This window comes from Somniosus microcephalus, chromosome 6, assembly GCF_052327205.1.
Source record: "Somniosus microcephalus isolate GS21.2 chromosome 6, FLI_Smic_1.0, whole genome shotgun sequence".
In the NCBI taxonomy this organism is placed as follows: Eukaryota; Metazoa; Chordata; class Chondrichthyes; order Squaliformes; family Somniosidae; genus Somniosus; species Somniosus microcephalus.
The window spans coordinates 84890366-84905357 of NC_140992.1; the positions used below are offsets into that span (position 1 = coordinate 84890366).

At 39.3% G+C, this 14992-nt stretch overlaps 1 protein-coding gene across 5 annotated transcripts in view; it reads right to left on the minus strand.

The window, feature by feature from the left end:
- Nucleotides 1-14992, minus strand: part of acsl3a (acyl-CoA synthetase long chain family member 3a) — a 145646-nt gene that overhangs the window by 35154 nt on the left and 95500 nt on the right. For all 5 annotated transcript variants that reach the window (XM_085990481.1, XM_085990479.1, XM_085990480.1 and 2 more), the window contains 3 exons: nucleotides 7621-7730; nucleotides 3816-3954; nucleotides 1001-1151 (listed from right to left, as the gene is read on the minus strand). In XM_085990481.1, coding sequence (XP_085846607.1) covers nucleotides 1001-1151; nucleotides 3816-3954; nucleotides 7621-7730 — 400 coding nt within the window. The remainder of the gene's footprint in view (nucleotides 1-1000; nucleotides 1152-3815; nucleotides 3955-7620; nucleotides 7731-14992) is intronic.

Below are 14992 nucleotides of genomic sequence, written 5' to 3' on the forward strand. Positions count from 1 at the left end.
TCAGTGCAGTGCGGAGGGAATGTTGCATGGTCAGAGGTGCTGATTTTCAGGCGAGATGTTAAACTGAGACCCCGTCCGACCTCTCCGGTGGACAGAACAAATCCCATGGCACTATTCCAAGAGGAGCGGGGGAGTTTTCCCGATGTCCTGGCCAATATTTATCCCTCAACCACCATCACTAAAACAGATTATCTGCACATTTGTCTCATCGCAGTTTGTGGGACCTTGTGGTGTACAATTTGGCTGCCACATTTACCTACATTACAACTGTGACTACACTTCAAAAGTACTTAATTGCCTGTAAAGTGCTTTGAGATATCCTGAAGTTGTGAAAGGAGCTATGTAAATGCAAGTTATTTTTCTTTCTTTCTAAAAAGAATAATTCCTTGCAATAAACAATCCTGTTTTCTTTTTAATAGCATTATATTTCAATAATAAAGACTACTTCTTTTAGCTCATCCATGAAGATTAGGCTTCTACCCTCAGTATTTGATTGTGGTTGAAGCAATGCAACTCGAGAGTGAGGATCTGGCCTGACTCTGGAGGGAAGAGATGCGAGATCCCCCGGGAGGATTTAGATTTACACCACTTGAATTTGACACCGCATGGAGTACTACTCAAATCAAGAATTTGCAGTTAATCTGATCTACTCTTCAGTCAAAAGCATTTAGATTGGAGCTATAAGAAACCTTTCTTGGTTAACCAAATGTGGAAGTACTAGAGCACATAGGATCCCAACGAGATAAAGATGTGGTGGGGTTATTTTATATCGACAGTACTTTCTAGGCTTTTCTTTCCTTTCTAGTGCCCAAGTTTCACCTGTGTAAATCTGTCTCCTATTACACTACTAAAGTCAATTAAAAGCCTAGGTCACACCACTGTACAAGTTGTACCCTAATAAAAAGTTAAAAATGCATGATGGTTATTTATATACATTTCACAATACTTTTCCAATGCAGGTCAATATAAACTTCCCTATTGGATCAGTAGTCATACATACCCCAAATCAGGAACTCTAGAACACATCCCTGCTATTCCAGCAATGAGGTTGCTGTGCGAGATCATCACTCCCTTTGGCAGACCTGTAGACCCGCTTGTGTACATAATTACTGCGATATCTAAAGATGTAGGTTTGGTCCGAACTCTATTCACTATGGTGGAAGAAATAACCAGTTCTTTAATTTATGAAAATAAGGATTTAAAAGGTGAATATACTGCAAGTAGTTTGTCCTGTTATTGGAGATACATCTTACATAACAAGCATTCTGCTTACTTTACTGATCACCATCTCACAGTGCCAAACACAGCTCATTCAGCAATTACTCTTGCTCACAAGTTTGCTTGTAGACAACTGGCAGTGTAGTGACAGGGACAGATAGAAATACTGTTAAGATGTTATTTTCAGACACTTTCACAACTTTGAAACCATCCATTTCCCCATGAAAATAATTACCCGTTTAAAGATTGCTTTAATAAAAATGAGAGGACACTCTCCTAAATGATACTTGCTGTTATTGACCAATTGCAGTGGACTAAATTTCATTTGAAGCTAAAAAAACTGGAGCACTGTTCAAAAAGCTGTAGTCAAATTGGACAATAAAGACCACAAGTGAAATCAAATCTCATTATTCTATATATGTAAAAGGAGGGGTTACTGATTAGGCTTTTAGCACTTCCATAAATGTGACATTGGTTATTTTTGTATTCATGAAAATGAGCAACGTCAGGCTAGGGAACAGAATACTTTTTTCCACTTTGCACAGCGAGTGTCAGCGTAGGCACCCCGGACTGATATTGCATGGTCAGATGTATGGTAAAGTTCTGTCAACTCTGCTTCAATGAGTCTTAGCCAACCTTGGAAGAACACCAGCCATCTTTATGTCCTGAGTGAGATTGCCAACTTAGATCCGCAGGCTCAAATTGGCACTATGGTCACCAACAACTAGATTAAAATTGTCCACCTCATTTTACATAGAACCGATACACCTAGGAAAGAAAAAAACTTCCTGTACATCAGCCTGGGCTGGATTTAAACAGGGTCCCAGAGATGAAGGGACAGCATGCTTAACTAGTAAAGTTTTACATTCTCACATATGTGCCTTGCAATAAAGAGACCTTGCTAGACATCTGCTTTAAAAAAACATGGCCTGGAACAAATGAAGCAAAATATTACCCAACTTGAAACAAAACTTAGAGCGATAGGATCTTTCTAAGAACAGCTGCACCAGAGTCCTATCCAGGCAAGCAGAAGGCACAGATACGTCATCACATCTAGAACCACAGTTATGTTATGTTACATATCATCCGTCTAAACTGTCACACAAAATGTACAGGCTATTCTTTAGACATTATTTTACAGGGATATGGCTCTCTGCAAATTAAGGGGCACAAAGCCATACAATTCATCTACTGTTTGTGATTAGCTGCAGATGTGCTAGGTCTCCACTAAATGGAGTTGTCCTTTATTCACATGCCCTTGAGACTTTCAGCAATGGATACACCATGAAAGAAAAACAAGGCATGGAAAGAATGATTTATAAAGCAGGAAAGCAAATGAAAAATTCATTCAACACATTTCTTTTTCTGAAATACAGTATACATTAATATGCAGTGAAAGTAAAAGTGCGCAAAATTCAGTTTTCTTATGATGTTTAGTGATCAAGAAAAACATTTCAGTTTTTAGTGTTATGGTTCTAATGTACTACAAAGTACAAAACCGCCAGACAAACTGTTCTCTGGCACATGGTCAAACTAACAGAATAATTCTTACTACAGCTTCCCACTGACAGAGAAAATATTCTCACACACGCTAGGCATTGATAGCCAGTACTTCTCATGATTGCCTTATATTACCAGTCAGCTGCTCAGTCAATGTATGGTGAATGGGTTACACCACAGTCTTTTTCACCTTTGGACTAGGGTTCAAATCCAGCTGAGACAAACCTCAATAAAAACTTCCTGTGTCTGCTAGCATAAAGACAAGAGGTTCTGAAGCCATTGTGCGGTCCCAATCTACTCCGCTGTTTCTGCAAGTCTTAAATTTAATTTGAGCCAGCATTAGTTAAACAGTCTCACTCAAAGAGGCCAAAAGCATAACAGGTGTGGGAAATCTTAAGTCGCACCTGTCATTCCTGCCTGAGTGAGAGAAATGCAAATGCCACACGTCACACTGATGCAACTGGGGGTGTTATGATCCTGTAATTGATGCACATTGTTGAAGCTGCTCTGCAAATGCACCTAAACTATGGTACAGTCTAGTTAGGAATGCCAGGCTAAGAATGTCAGAGAAGAAAAAAAAATCTATTCATCATCATAGAATCATAGTCCGTAGCCCTGCAGGTTAGAGCATCCCAAGTGCACATCCAAGTACTTTGCCCTTCCTTATCTTGACAAACCTTGTCCCTCTTCGCTAAATAAATTATGCATAGCAAGTCCAAATATTTAATTCTATTAACCAATTACCAACATATTCTATTGATAAAAAGAAAATTGTAAATGCTGGAAAGCTGAAATAAAGAAGGAAATATTGGAAACACACAGCAGGCCAGCATCTGAAAGAAAGAACATTTTAATATTTTGGGTGGAAACTCTTTCAGTACCTTAAGAGTTGTGAAAGGGCTCAAGCAGAAATGTTAAACTTGTCTTTTCTCTTTCAAAAGCTGTCAGGCCTGCATGTATTTCCAGCATTTTCTGCTTTTGTATTAGTTGGATACAAATGTAACCTCTGGATCAGTGTTATTCTGCATTTATTTACCTTGCACGGCAAGGTATATAAACACACACAAAATAAAGAGAAAAGAAAACAAAATACACACAGTTTTCGGGTTTTGCACCCAACGCTTCCACTGCTGCCATGTTGTGAACCATGATGCCACGTGGATATTCAGCCCATGCTGTTGGCTTATCATCTACAATTATGATATGCTGTAGTTTTGGAACATTAAGGAGGATTTCCTGTGAAACAGAAATGGGAAAGGATGAAAAGTCCAGGATGTATCCAGGCCCATTACTTCAAACAACTGTTGTGTTTATTTGGTGAAAAATGAATGCTTTTATTGCTATTGCCAAACTTAGGTAATATGGTGAGACAATCACAAAACTTCAAATGTTGAGGTTTATAGACAGATAGTGGAATATAAATCTACTGAAGTTCTGCCGAGGCTGTACAATGCACTAATCAAGCCATACTTGGAATACAATTTATAGTTCTGGTTGCCCAGCTACAGGAAACTTTCGATTTACCGGCACCTAAATAACCAGAAATCTCGGCTAACCGGCAAAATTCAGGAGTAGGTTCAGGTAACTTTTATTACTTGCCTTCCTCCATGTGTTGCTGTGCAAGGGTGTGGCTGCAGCTGTTGCTAAGCTACAGAGACGCTTGCAACTTGTGGACAATTGTACAGTGTTTGTTGCTTTATACGGAGCTCTCAGCTCCGTATCTTTTACTATAGCGTTCGGTTATCCGGAATATTTGATGAACCGGCACCACGTTGGTCCCGTCTGTGCCGGATAAAAAAAAGTTTCCTGTACAAGAGGGATGTGTAAGCATTGGAGAAACTGCTGTGTGCAAGAGGGTTGACCTATGAAGAAAGGTTAAAAACTCAGTGGGCCTGAATTTGCAGTCAGAGGCTTCCTGCGGGCAGATGCCTCTGAACTGCAATAAATCTGCGTGCCTACCTGATGGCCCTGGATCCACGGAGACTCCCACGCCTGGGGTTCTATGTGTAGACCTGCGAAAAGGCCCACGTATCCCAGGGATGCATGGGATCACATGGGCCAGTCCCAACCAATCAGAAAGAGGATTCCCATTATGTTTCTGGGGATTCCATTTACGTACGGAATCCCCAGAAGCTTTAGGAATCACCCAAAAAACACACGTACACAACCTTGAAATAAAAAAAATTACATGTTTAAAATTAATTAAAATACAATTTAATTAAACATTTAAAACAAAAATGTAATGTTTTGAAAAATAAATTTAAACATTTTTTATGGGGCCAAAAATAAACTTATTTGACAGGTTTTTGAATGTTAAAATGATTTCAAAGTTTTTATTTTACATTTATTTTCACCCTTGCGCTGGTAAAAGAAGGCCTTACACCTGCTTTTACCAGGTGTAAGAGTTTCATGTACAATCGCTGGGCAAGAGTTGGGCAAATAGCCCAACTCTCCGCCAGCGAATTCTCATTTCCCGGGGATGCGGAGGGTCTGTCAAGAAGATTCTTGATAGATCGCAAGTTCCGGGTTTTTGCGCATGCGAAAACCGGAACTTGCGGGGCACTTATGGCGCGTACATGGTCATAGGCCCCGGAAAATCCAGGCCAGTCTCTACAGACTAGGGAAAAGATGGTAAAGGGGAGAGCTTGTTAAAGGGTACAAAATAATCAATATGCTTTAGGTACGGAAAATCTTGAATATTATTCAAATAAGACAGGATAATCAGACCAGAGGCCAATAGCATAAACTAACAAAAACATTGGACCGTAATTTGCGGCCCCTACAGGTGTAAACACACCCGTAAGGGCCGCGCAAGTTACAGGTTTAGGCGAGTGCTGCGCATGCGCAAAAACCCAGAACTTGCGATCAGTCAAGAGGCTTCTTGACAGATCATCCACATCCCCGGGAAAATGGCATCCGCGGGCGAAGAGTTGGGCTATTTGCCCAACTTCTGCCCAGCAAATGCCCATGAAATTCTTACGCCGGGCAGGCATAAGGCCTGCTTTTACCAGCGTAAGTTTTAAAAAACAGAAAAATAAAATTATCAATAATTTATTCATTTAAAAGTTTATTTTAGCCCCATTAAAACATGTAAATTTATTTTCAAAAAATAAAATTGTTTTAAATATCTAATTAAATGCCATTTTAAATATATTGGCCCAGTAATTCGGGTCCCAACGCGCGAGTACGGACGGGGTACTCACGCGTGGGCCCATTGGAAGTGCTGGATTTCAGCATGCACAGCGCATGCGCGGAAAACCGGCATTTCCTCTCCTCTGAACCAAGGGGTTAAGAGGTGGTTCCCGTGCGACGTTTCAGGCAGCGCGGACGCGTTGAACTTCGGGTTTTTTTGACAGGTTTGTCAGTGCGTGAAGGCCTCCACTTTTTACGAATGAAAAAAGCAGACGTAAGGACTTAGTTTTAAAAAGATAAGTGGTCTAATAATTAAAGTTAGAATTTTTTTTTCCCACAGATTTATTATTTTTAAAGAATTTACAGTAAGGTAAGTGTATTTTTGGACCAGATTTCTTTAAAAAATTGGCAGAAATTTGAATAATTGTTTAAAATAGTTTTTTACAGTTATTAATAGTTCATTTAATTAGTGGGATGTTTTTTTAACTTTTATTTGAAGTTTAAGTACTGTTTTGGGCGCCCGTAGTTTTCATGAGTTTGACAGGTCTTATGTCTAACTCATGAATGGACTTTTGCAAACTCCCATTGGTTGCCCAGTGCTCACGTGATCCCAGCCGGCTCATCGCACTAAGTACGCCACTGGATCACACACGCACAGCGCGCTGGGAGCTGAACCGGGCCACAGACTGGAAAATCCACGCAGGCCCAGTCTTCAAATGTATGTGTAGGTCGGGGGCTTGCACCCGCGGGAAGCCCCCGACCCGAATTTCTGGGCCATGATTGTTTAAAAAAAATATTGATTTGATGTCTAGGTGTATTTTTTGGGGGTATTCCCATTCATACTTAATGGGATTCCATATGTATAGAAACCCCATAAGTATGAATGGGGATCCCCTTCTGTCATTCGTTGGTCCGGCCCACGTGATCCCAGGGGCGCTTGCGGGTGCCCGGAGAGGCCCAGGACCGTGAATCTCCGGACCTCCCGGACCACCAGGTAGGTGCGGATTTTATTTGTGGATTGGAGGCATTTCCCCATGGGAAGCTTCAAACTGCAAATTCAGGGCCATTATTTAGAACAGATGTCAATAAATGTCTGGAATAATCTGCCAGACAGTGTAGTAAAGATATACTTTAAAGACATTCAAAACACAGCTGGATGTTAGGCTGGGAGAATTAGAATACTAGATTTCAGTGGGCTGAATGGCCTCTCTCATCTTTGACTTTTCGTAGGTTCTTATGAGCAACAATAAACATCTAAACTATCCTGAATGAGGCAATAACTTGAGTGCAATTTTTAAAACAGATTCCAGATGCATACAGACACTGCACTAATTCAATTCAACTGACAAAACACGAGATTAACATTCACATTATGTCAAATTATGCTAAAAGCAGTTGATAAAAGCTTTGTCTATTTTCAGTTTTAATATTGGAGTGAGGTCATTTTCACAATCTTCACGCCAAAAAAGTGCAACATTTTATCTGATTATATTTTGAATAAGCTAAAGAACGAAAATTTGAGTTTCATGTTTCACGTTTGTGCTAGAGATCTTTAACCCTTGGACTACTGAGACATACTATTGAAGTATCCTAGTTTAACCATAAGTGTCCCCTCTCACCCAACTGTATATCAAAAGATCGTATAAAACTTTCCCGACCTTTTAAGTGATTTGTAAGTTACAGGAATGTTTAACCTCTTGCAGAGACACTGGAAAATTGGGAAACAAACAAAAAAAATTCTGCAATCAGCAATGGAATTCTGTGGCTTACCTTCAGCTTTGTTTGCAGAAGCTTCTTGCTTGTGATGATATGAGTGACTTCCGTTTCATTTAAACCATGTGCAATTGCTTGACCTCCCAAAGTTGCATACAGGGTAACAACTGGAAATTAAAACAATAACTGAACTTCAGTACAATTTCCACATAATGAATTCACTGTACCCCAATCAATAAACCTTCTGAAAAGGCAGAACAGAAGAACTTTCTAAATGCCAGTTTATGACCAAGTTATAGAGTGAATTTAAAAGTATTGCAAATTCTTTGTGGTTTGTGATCAGGATTTTAAAGGAAAAAAATCAACTAGGATAACTTGTCCTAAATGCCACAAAAATCTTTTGAAAGTACCTCCCAATTGACTTTTTTTTTTTTAAATATCCCCATCTCAAAGTTGCAACAGCAATTACCTACAAGAACAGTGCAAATTGTTAAAACCATTTTAATACAGCATACATTAAACTGCATTTTTCTCATCTTGACATTCTCTCTCACTCTCTCTGGCTAGCTGGTTTATATGTTGTTGAAATGAATCATAGAAACAGCACAGAAGGAAACCATTCGGCCCATCGTGCCTGTGCCGGTTCTTTGGTGTAGAACTATCCAATTAGTCCCACTCCCCTGCTCTTTCCCCATAGCCCTGTAAAAAAAAAATCCCTTCAAGTATTTATCCAATTCCCTTTTGAAAGTTACTATTGAATCTGCTTCCACCACCCATTCAGGCAGTGTATTCCAGATCACAACAACTCGCTGCGTACATAATCAGAGTTTCAAAGATAATGTATCCCTGCTGAGATCATGGAATCAACATTAGCCGTACACAAACATTTCTGGTCATAATGTCAAAAGCTGGGAGTCGACTAATTTCATAAAGGGCATTCAGTCAGTTAGTGGGTCAATGTATCCAGACAAGCTAAAGCATTTTGGAGGGGGGTTTCTTTTCTAAACATGAGGTCAGCCTTTAAGCACTATGAGAAAACTATGTCTGACAGCACCCATTTCCTGTTGCACAGTGTTAGATTCAGAGATAAATTATTGGAACTTTTATTTTGGCGGGTGCAAGATGCAGGAAAATGACCGTCTTCATTCCCACGAGCACTCACCACACAGTCCAATGACCTTTCTATCAGAAAACAATAGAGGAACATTTTAAACAGATTCAAAAAAAAAACTTACAATACAAAAAGATCGGTTATGAATATAGAGTAACATTTCATTGGATGGTGAAACAAATGATTTACCAATAAAAATGGAAAGTTTGTTTAAAATGATATATTTTTTGCAACTGCAGCATTAAGGAGTTAAAGAATTGTGTATTCTTCACAATTATGTATTGACGTCATGGAGAAAAACAGGAAGGAGGACTGAGCAGATGTAATTCACTGACACCATCATTGACCTAGATGTCATCAGCTCCAAGCCGAGGCAGCTAACACTTTCTCAGGCAAGGCTGGGTGGATACGTGTGTAAGCTCATGGCAAGTTTACTTGGAACAAATGTCAGATTGCAGGTCTGCTTGTATAATCAGCCTGGCTGGGGCCATTATAAGGCTGCAGTGCGCTTGGCAGTATTTGAAGCAGTATGCAGAGGAAAAACAGCTACAAATTTGCAACGTGACAAATGGCTGATCTCATGAAACCTTCGTCATGCTCCAATTTTTTTTTTTTTTTTTTAAAAACACAAATTTGTGATTTCCATTAAACTTTACAGCCATTTCTGGTGTATTATTCAACAATTGGTAAAGGGAATAGAAAATCATGAATTCTAATGCAACAAATTATATATTTTCAGCACCGAAGCTATGATCGGCTTTGCTACATTTAATAAGTTCCTTATTGGCTAAACATTTAAAAATGCCAGAGATTTAAGATTTAAAAAAAAGCTCAAACAAGATGAGAAGTAAAGTACATGCCACTGTAGATCTGATAATTTATTAAGTCAGACTTTACTAGCACAAAAAAAAACTTAAAACAGAATCTGCTTGGACTTTTGGAAGACACAGACACTAGAAGAGATCCTGGCAATTAATTTGTAATTCAATTAGATTGTAATATTCCATTATGCGATCACCATTATCCTTCAGGTTAAATGCCACAATATGCAATTACATATGAAGCTATTTTACCACAAGTTGTGCTCATTCTGCATCAAGGAGAACCTGTATTTACTGCCAACAGTAAGATTTGATTTCAAAAAGTAATGTATGTATGCATATATAGCTAGCATGGGAGAGCTGTGAATCCCTAACATTTCAATTCCACAGCTATGGTGATTATTAGAAAGCCTTCCAGCTCTACTTTTGTGGTTTATGACATCAACCAAGACTGAACTACAGACGTTGACTCTGTTACATATCGATTTTTTTAATGCATATTGAATAAATGACTACATTTTTGTGATCAAAATTGTGGATGTTGGCACTGGGTAATAGAACATCTGGTCACCCAGCATCTGCATTTTCAGCTTAAGAACAGCACTAACCAAATGCAACGTAAAGCTCCCTTCTACTCTGGTTCAACAATGTGCCGTAACTTTAGCCTCAGAAAACTATTACTCACCCAGTATGACAATTCCATTTATTATGTCAACCACACTTGTAATTGCTCCGATACTTTATATACAGTAATAACATGAATCGTAGATTTACACACAAATTTAGACAGATCCACCCTCCATTTTCCTGTCATTTCATCCAACTAGTTCAGACAGGGCTTTTTCTTGTAGAGAAAAAAACCATTGATTGAGCATGCCCCAGCTTTTCTGCAAGAGTGTTTCTTTAATCTTGTTAGCTTGCCTGCTATTAATAAACGCAATTTAAACTAAAAAAAGAAATATACACATATTATATATATGAAAAATTGGACATGTAGAAAGTTTTTGTAGTCAGTTGTTAAAACCAAATAATTTATGACATAGTGGACATTGGTTTCTGTATTCAAATCCAATCTAACACTCTTCTTTCACCAAAAGTAGGTCAATCTATTTGTTGAAAAATATAGACAAGTTTTATGCTATGGGATTTTATTTGACCAGGTCAAGCCATTTTATCTATTGAATTAAAAACAGAAAATGCTGGAAATACTCAGCAGGTCAGGCAGCATCTGTGGAGAGAGAAACAGAGTTAACGTTTCAGGTCGATGACCTTTTGTTTCTCTCTCCACAGATGCAGCCTGACCTGCTGAGTATTTCCAGCATTTTGTGTTTTGATTTCAGATTTCCAGCATCCGCAGTATTTTGCTTTTGTATTATCGATTTAATTGTTTGAATAATGTAATTGTAGTTTTAATGTTCAATGAAATTATATATAGATATATTTTCCTCTTGTTGACAGCTGTAAAGGTTATTACAGTTGCTAACATATCTCTGTGGTTTGCCAAGAACCAAGGTGTTGATGAGGGCAATGCAGTGTTCAAAATCATGAGGGGTCTAGACAGAGTAGATAGAGAGAAACTGTTCTCATTGGCAGAAGGGTCGAGAACCAGAGGACACAGATTTAAAGTGATTGGCAAAGGCAACATGAGGGAAAAAAAAACTTTATGCAGTGAGTGGTTATGATCTGGAATGCACTGCCCGAGAGGGTGGTGGAGGCAGATGCAATCATGGCTTTCAAAAGGGAATTGGATAAGCATCTGAAGGAAAAAAATTTACAGGGCTACGGGGAAAGGGCGGGGGAGTGCGACTAGCTGAAGTGCTCTTGCAGAGAGCCGGCACAGGCTTGACGGGCTGAATGTCCTCCTTCTGTGCTGTAACCATTCTATGATTCTATAAAAACAGCCCTGTCCAGCTCCACAAAATTCAAACAAGACAAATCAGCAAAGAAGAAATATAAGCACAGTATGAATGGGTTGCCTGGGCTTTGAGGGCATAATTAGCAGGGCCCAGGAATCAGATGTAGTCCTAGGGTCATAGGTTTGTTTTCACCATTCTTTTTGAATGTTAGTGTGTTTTTTTTTTACTTTCACAATTTGTGACATTGTCCGAATCCCCTTGATAGCACACATGGAACCATAGCACAGCAAGAAGCCGATGCCTTCAGAAAAGGGAGAGGAAATAGATCAGAGGCCTATACGATGGTTTTTATTTTAAAAGAGCTTTAAAAAATAGTAAATTTAAAGATTCCAGCACAACTTTATAAGCGCAAATTTCCCTAGTGAAACACAAACAATTACACTCAAAACAAGTGCGTTTGAGAAAGATGGGTCTCATCATGCAGCTGCAGCTCCCAGGCTGATGCAATTCCAAGACCGCAGACCTGGCAGAGAAAGAAACATTGCTTCCATTTGACTGGCTGGTAGAATAAGCTTTTAAGATAATTAGCACTGTATAAAATACTGCAGGTGTTATTTGGCGTGGGGAGAGGGGAGAGGGCAGAGGAAGTCTGGCGGAGTGGGGGGTGGAAGGAGGTTGTCCGGTCTCAGTTTCATCCCTTTTTAAAAAAAAAGCATGAAGCACACGGAAATGAAAGATTTATAACAGGATGTTGCACAATACAGTTACAATATATCCAGGGAGAAAGTGCAATTGTAATTTACCAAGACAACACCAGGGATGATGGGTCTGAGTTATGAGGAAAGGCTAAAAGGAACTAGGGCAAAAGCAAAATACTGCGGATGCTGGAAATCTGCATTAAAAACAGAAAATGCTGGAAATACTCAGGTCGGGCAGCATGTGTGGAGAGAGAAACAGAGTTAACGTTTCAGGTCGATGACCTTTCGTACGAATGAAAAAGAAAATATTGTAAATGAGGAAATTTGAAATGAAAATAGAAAATTGTGGAAATATCAGTATTTATAGGGAGGAACAGCAGGTTATGATGCTTCGGGTGTGAATCCTTCATCAGATCTCAGACTGAGGGGATTTCACAGAGGTGCTCAAAGTGACATGATGAGCATAGATTGATTTATGTACCAATAGAAATAAACTAAGACACAATGCCATGATCTCAAGATAAACAAAAAAGGTACATAAAAGGAGAGATTAGAAGAAGCTTTTTCAGCCAAAGTCAGTTCTGACGAAGGGTCATCGACCTGAAACGTTAACTCTGTTTCTCTCTCCACAGATGTTGCCTGGCCTGCTGAGGATTTCCAGCATTTTCTGTTTTTATTTCAGATTTCCAACATCTGCAGTATTTTGCTTTTGTTTTTATCAGAATGTCAAATGCTTTAACCACAGGTGGTGATTAATGTTAAAATCCATTGTCATTCAAAAAAAATCGATTGCGTCATTCAAAAAGTCACTGAATAATTATTTAGAGAATGTAAACGGGGATAAAGCAGCGAAATGGAACGGTGTGAAAATATCCCCAAGAGGGGCTTAAATTCAGCTCAGGGAAAAAGGTCTGAACGGCTGCCTCCTGTGGTAACATTTGTGTGCTGCAAAAACTAAATTATTAGATATCACTGAATTGTTAGGTTTGAACTTGAAGAACTTCAAAATAGTTTACAAAGGTCAGTGAAATGAAGGCAATAGATTGTGAAATGTTGGAATACCAGAGTCTTTTCAATATTTATATCATCACTACTTAAACAAACAATTCTAACAGGATTAAACTTATCATAGGTTGTACTGGTGTGTGCAGCACTAAAGAAAATAGCTGAATATATATGCCCTTTGACATGAATCTTGGTCATTCATGTGGAAATGACTTATGAAATGATACTGGGCAGCCTGCTGGTGGCGCTGTCCAGGGAGAGTATAAATACTCAGGCATGGGCCCAGCTTGCTCAGGACATTCTTTAACAGGAACTAGTGAAGGACACAACTAGATCTCCATGTTGAAAAACAGTTGATTAAAGCCTTGTAGTAGTTTTCTTATGTCACCCTTAATTTATAGAACTCAAGGCAGTGAATTGATAAAGAAAGCCTACAATTTAGCCAACTCGCTCTCAAATGGGGGACTTAATGTGACTATTTCCAGATACAAATATGAACTTGTCTTCCCAATGGCTCTGATGGTTAAGATACATAGTAACTTAGCCACACAGAGCAGGAAAAGCCCACATTCAGTCTCTGGTTTAGAACATAAGAAATATGAGCAGGAGTAGGCCATTTGGCCCTTCAAGCCTGCTCTGCCATTCAAGATCATGGCTGATCATCTACCTCATCTCCATTTTCCTGAACTATCCCCATATCCCTTGATTCCCTTAATATTCAAAAATCTATCGATCTCTGTCTTGAATATACTCAACAACTGAGCCTCCGCAGCCCCCTGGGGTAGAAAATTCCAAAGATTCACCACCCTCTGAAGAAATTTCTCCCCATTTCAGTCCTAAATGGCTGACCCCTTATTCTGAGATTATGACCCCTGGTTCTAGACTCCCCAGCGAGAGGAAACATCCTCCCTGCATCTACTCTGTCAAGCCCTGTAAGAATTTTGTATGTTTCAATGAGATCGCCTCTCATTCTTTTAAACTCTAGAGAATATAGGCCTAGTCTACTCAATCTCTCCTCATAGGACAATCCCCCCACCCCAAGAACCAGTCTGGTGAACCTTTGTTGCACTCACTCTATGGCAAGTATATCCTTCCTTAGGTAAGGAAACCAAAACTGTACACAATACTCCAGGTGTGGTCTCACCAGGGCCCTATATAATTGCAGCAAGACATCTTTACTCTTATACTCAAATCCTCTTGTAATAAAGGCCAACATACCATTTGTTTTCTTAATTGCTTGCTGTACCTGCATGTTAACTTTCAATGATTCGTGTACAAGGGCACCCAGGTCCCTCTGAACACCAACATTTCACAATCTCTCACCATTTAAAAAATACACTGCTTTTCTATTTTTCCAACCAAAGTGGATAACTTCACATTTCTCCACATTATATTCCATTTGCCATGTTCTTGCCCACTCACTTAGCCTGTCTATATCCCCTTGAAGCTACTTTGCATCTTCCTCACTTACATTTCCACCTAGCCTTGTATCATCAGCAAACTTGGATATCTTACATTTGGTTCCCTCATCCAAATCACAGATGTAGATTGTGAATAGCTGAGGCCCAAGCACTGATCCTTGCGGTACCTCGCTAGATACAGCCTGCCAACCCGAAAATGACCCATTTATTCCTATTCTCTCTTTTCTGTCCATTAACCAATCCTCAATCCATGCTAGTATATTACCTCCAATTCCACGAGCCCTAATTTTGCTCAATAACCTCTTGTGCGGCACCTTATCGAATGCCATCTGAAAATCCAAATACACCACATCCACTGGTTCCCCCTTATCTATTCTGCTAGTTACAACCTCAAAATTTGTCAAACACGATTTCCCTTTCATAAATCCGTGTTGACTCTGCCCAATCCTATTATTATTTTCTAAGTGCCCTGTTACCACGTCCTTAATAATAGATTCTAGCATTTTCCCTACTACTG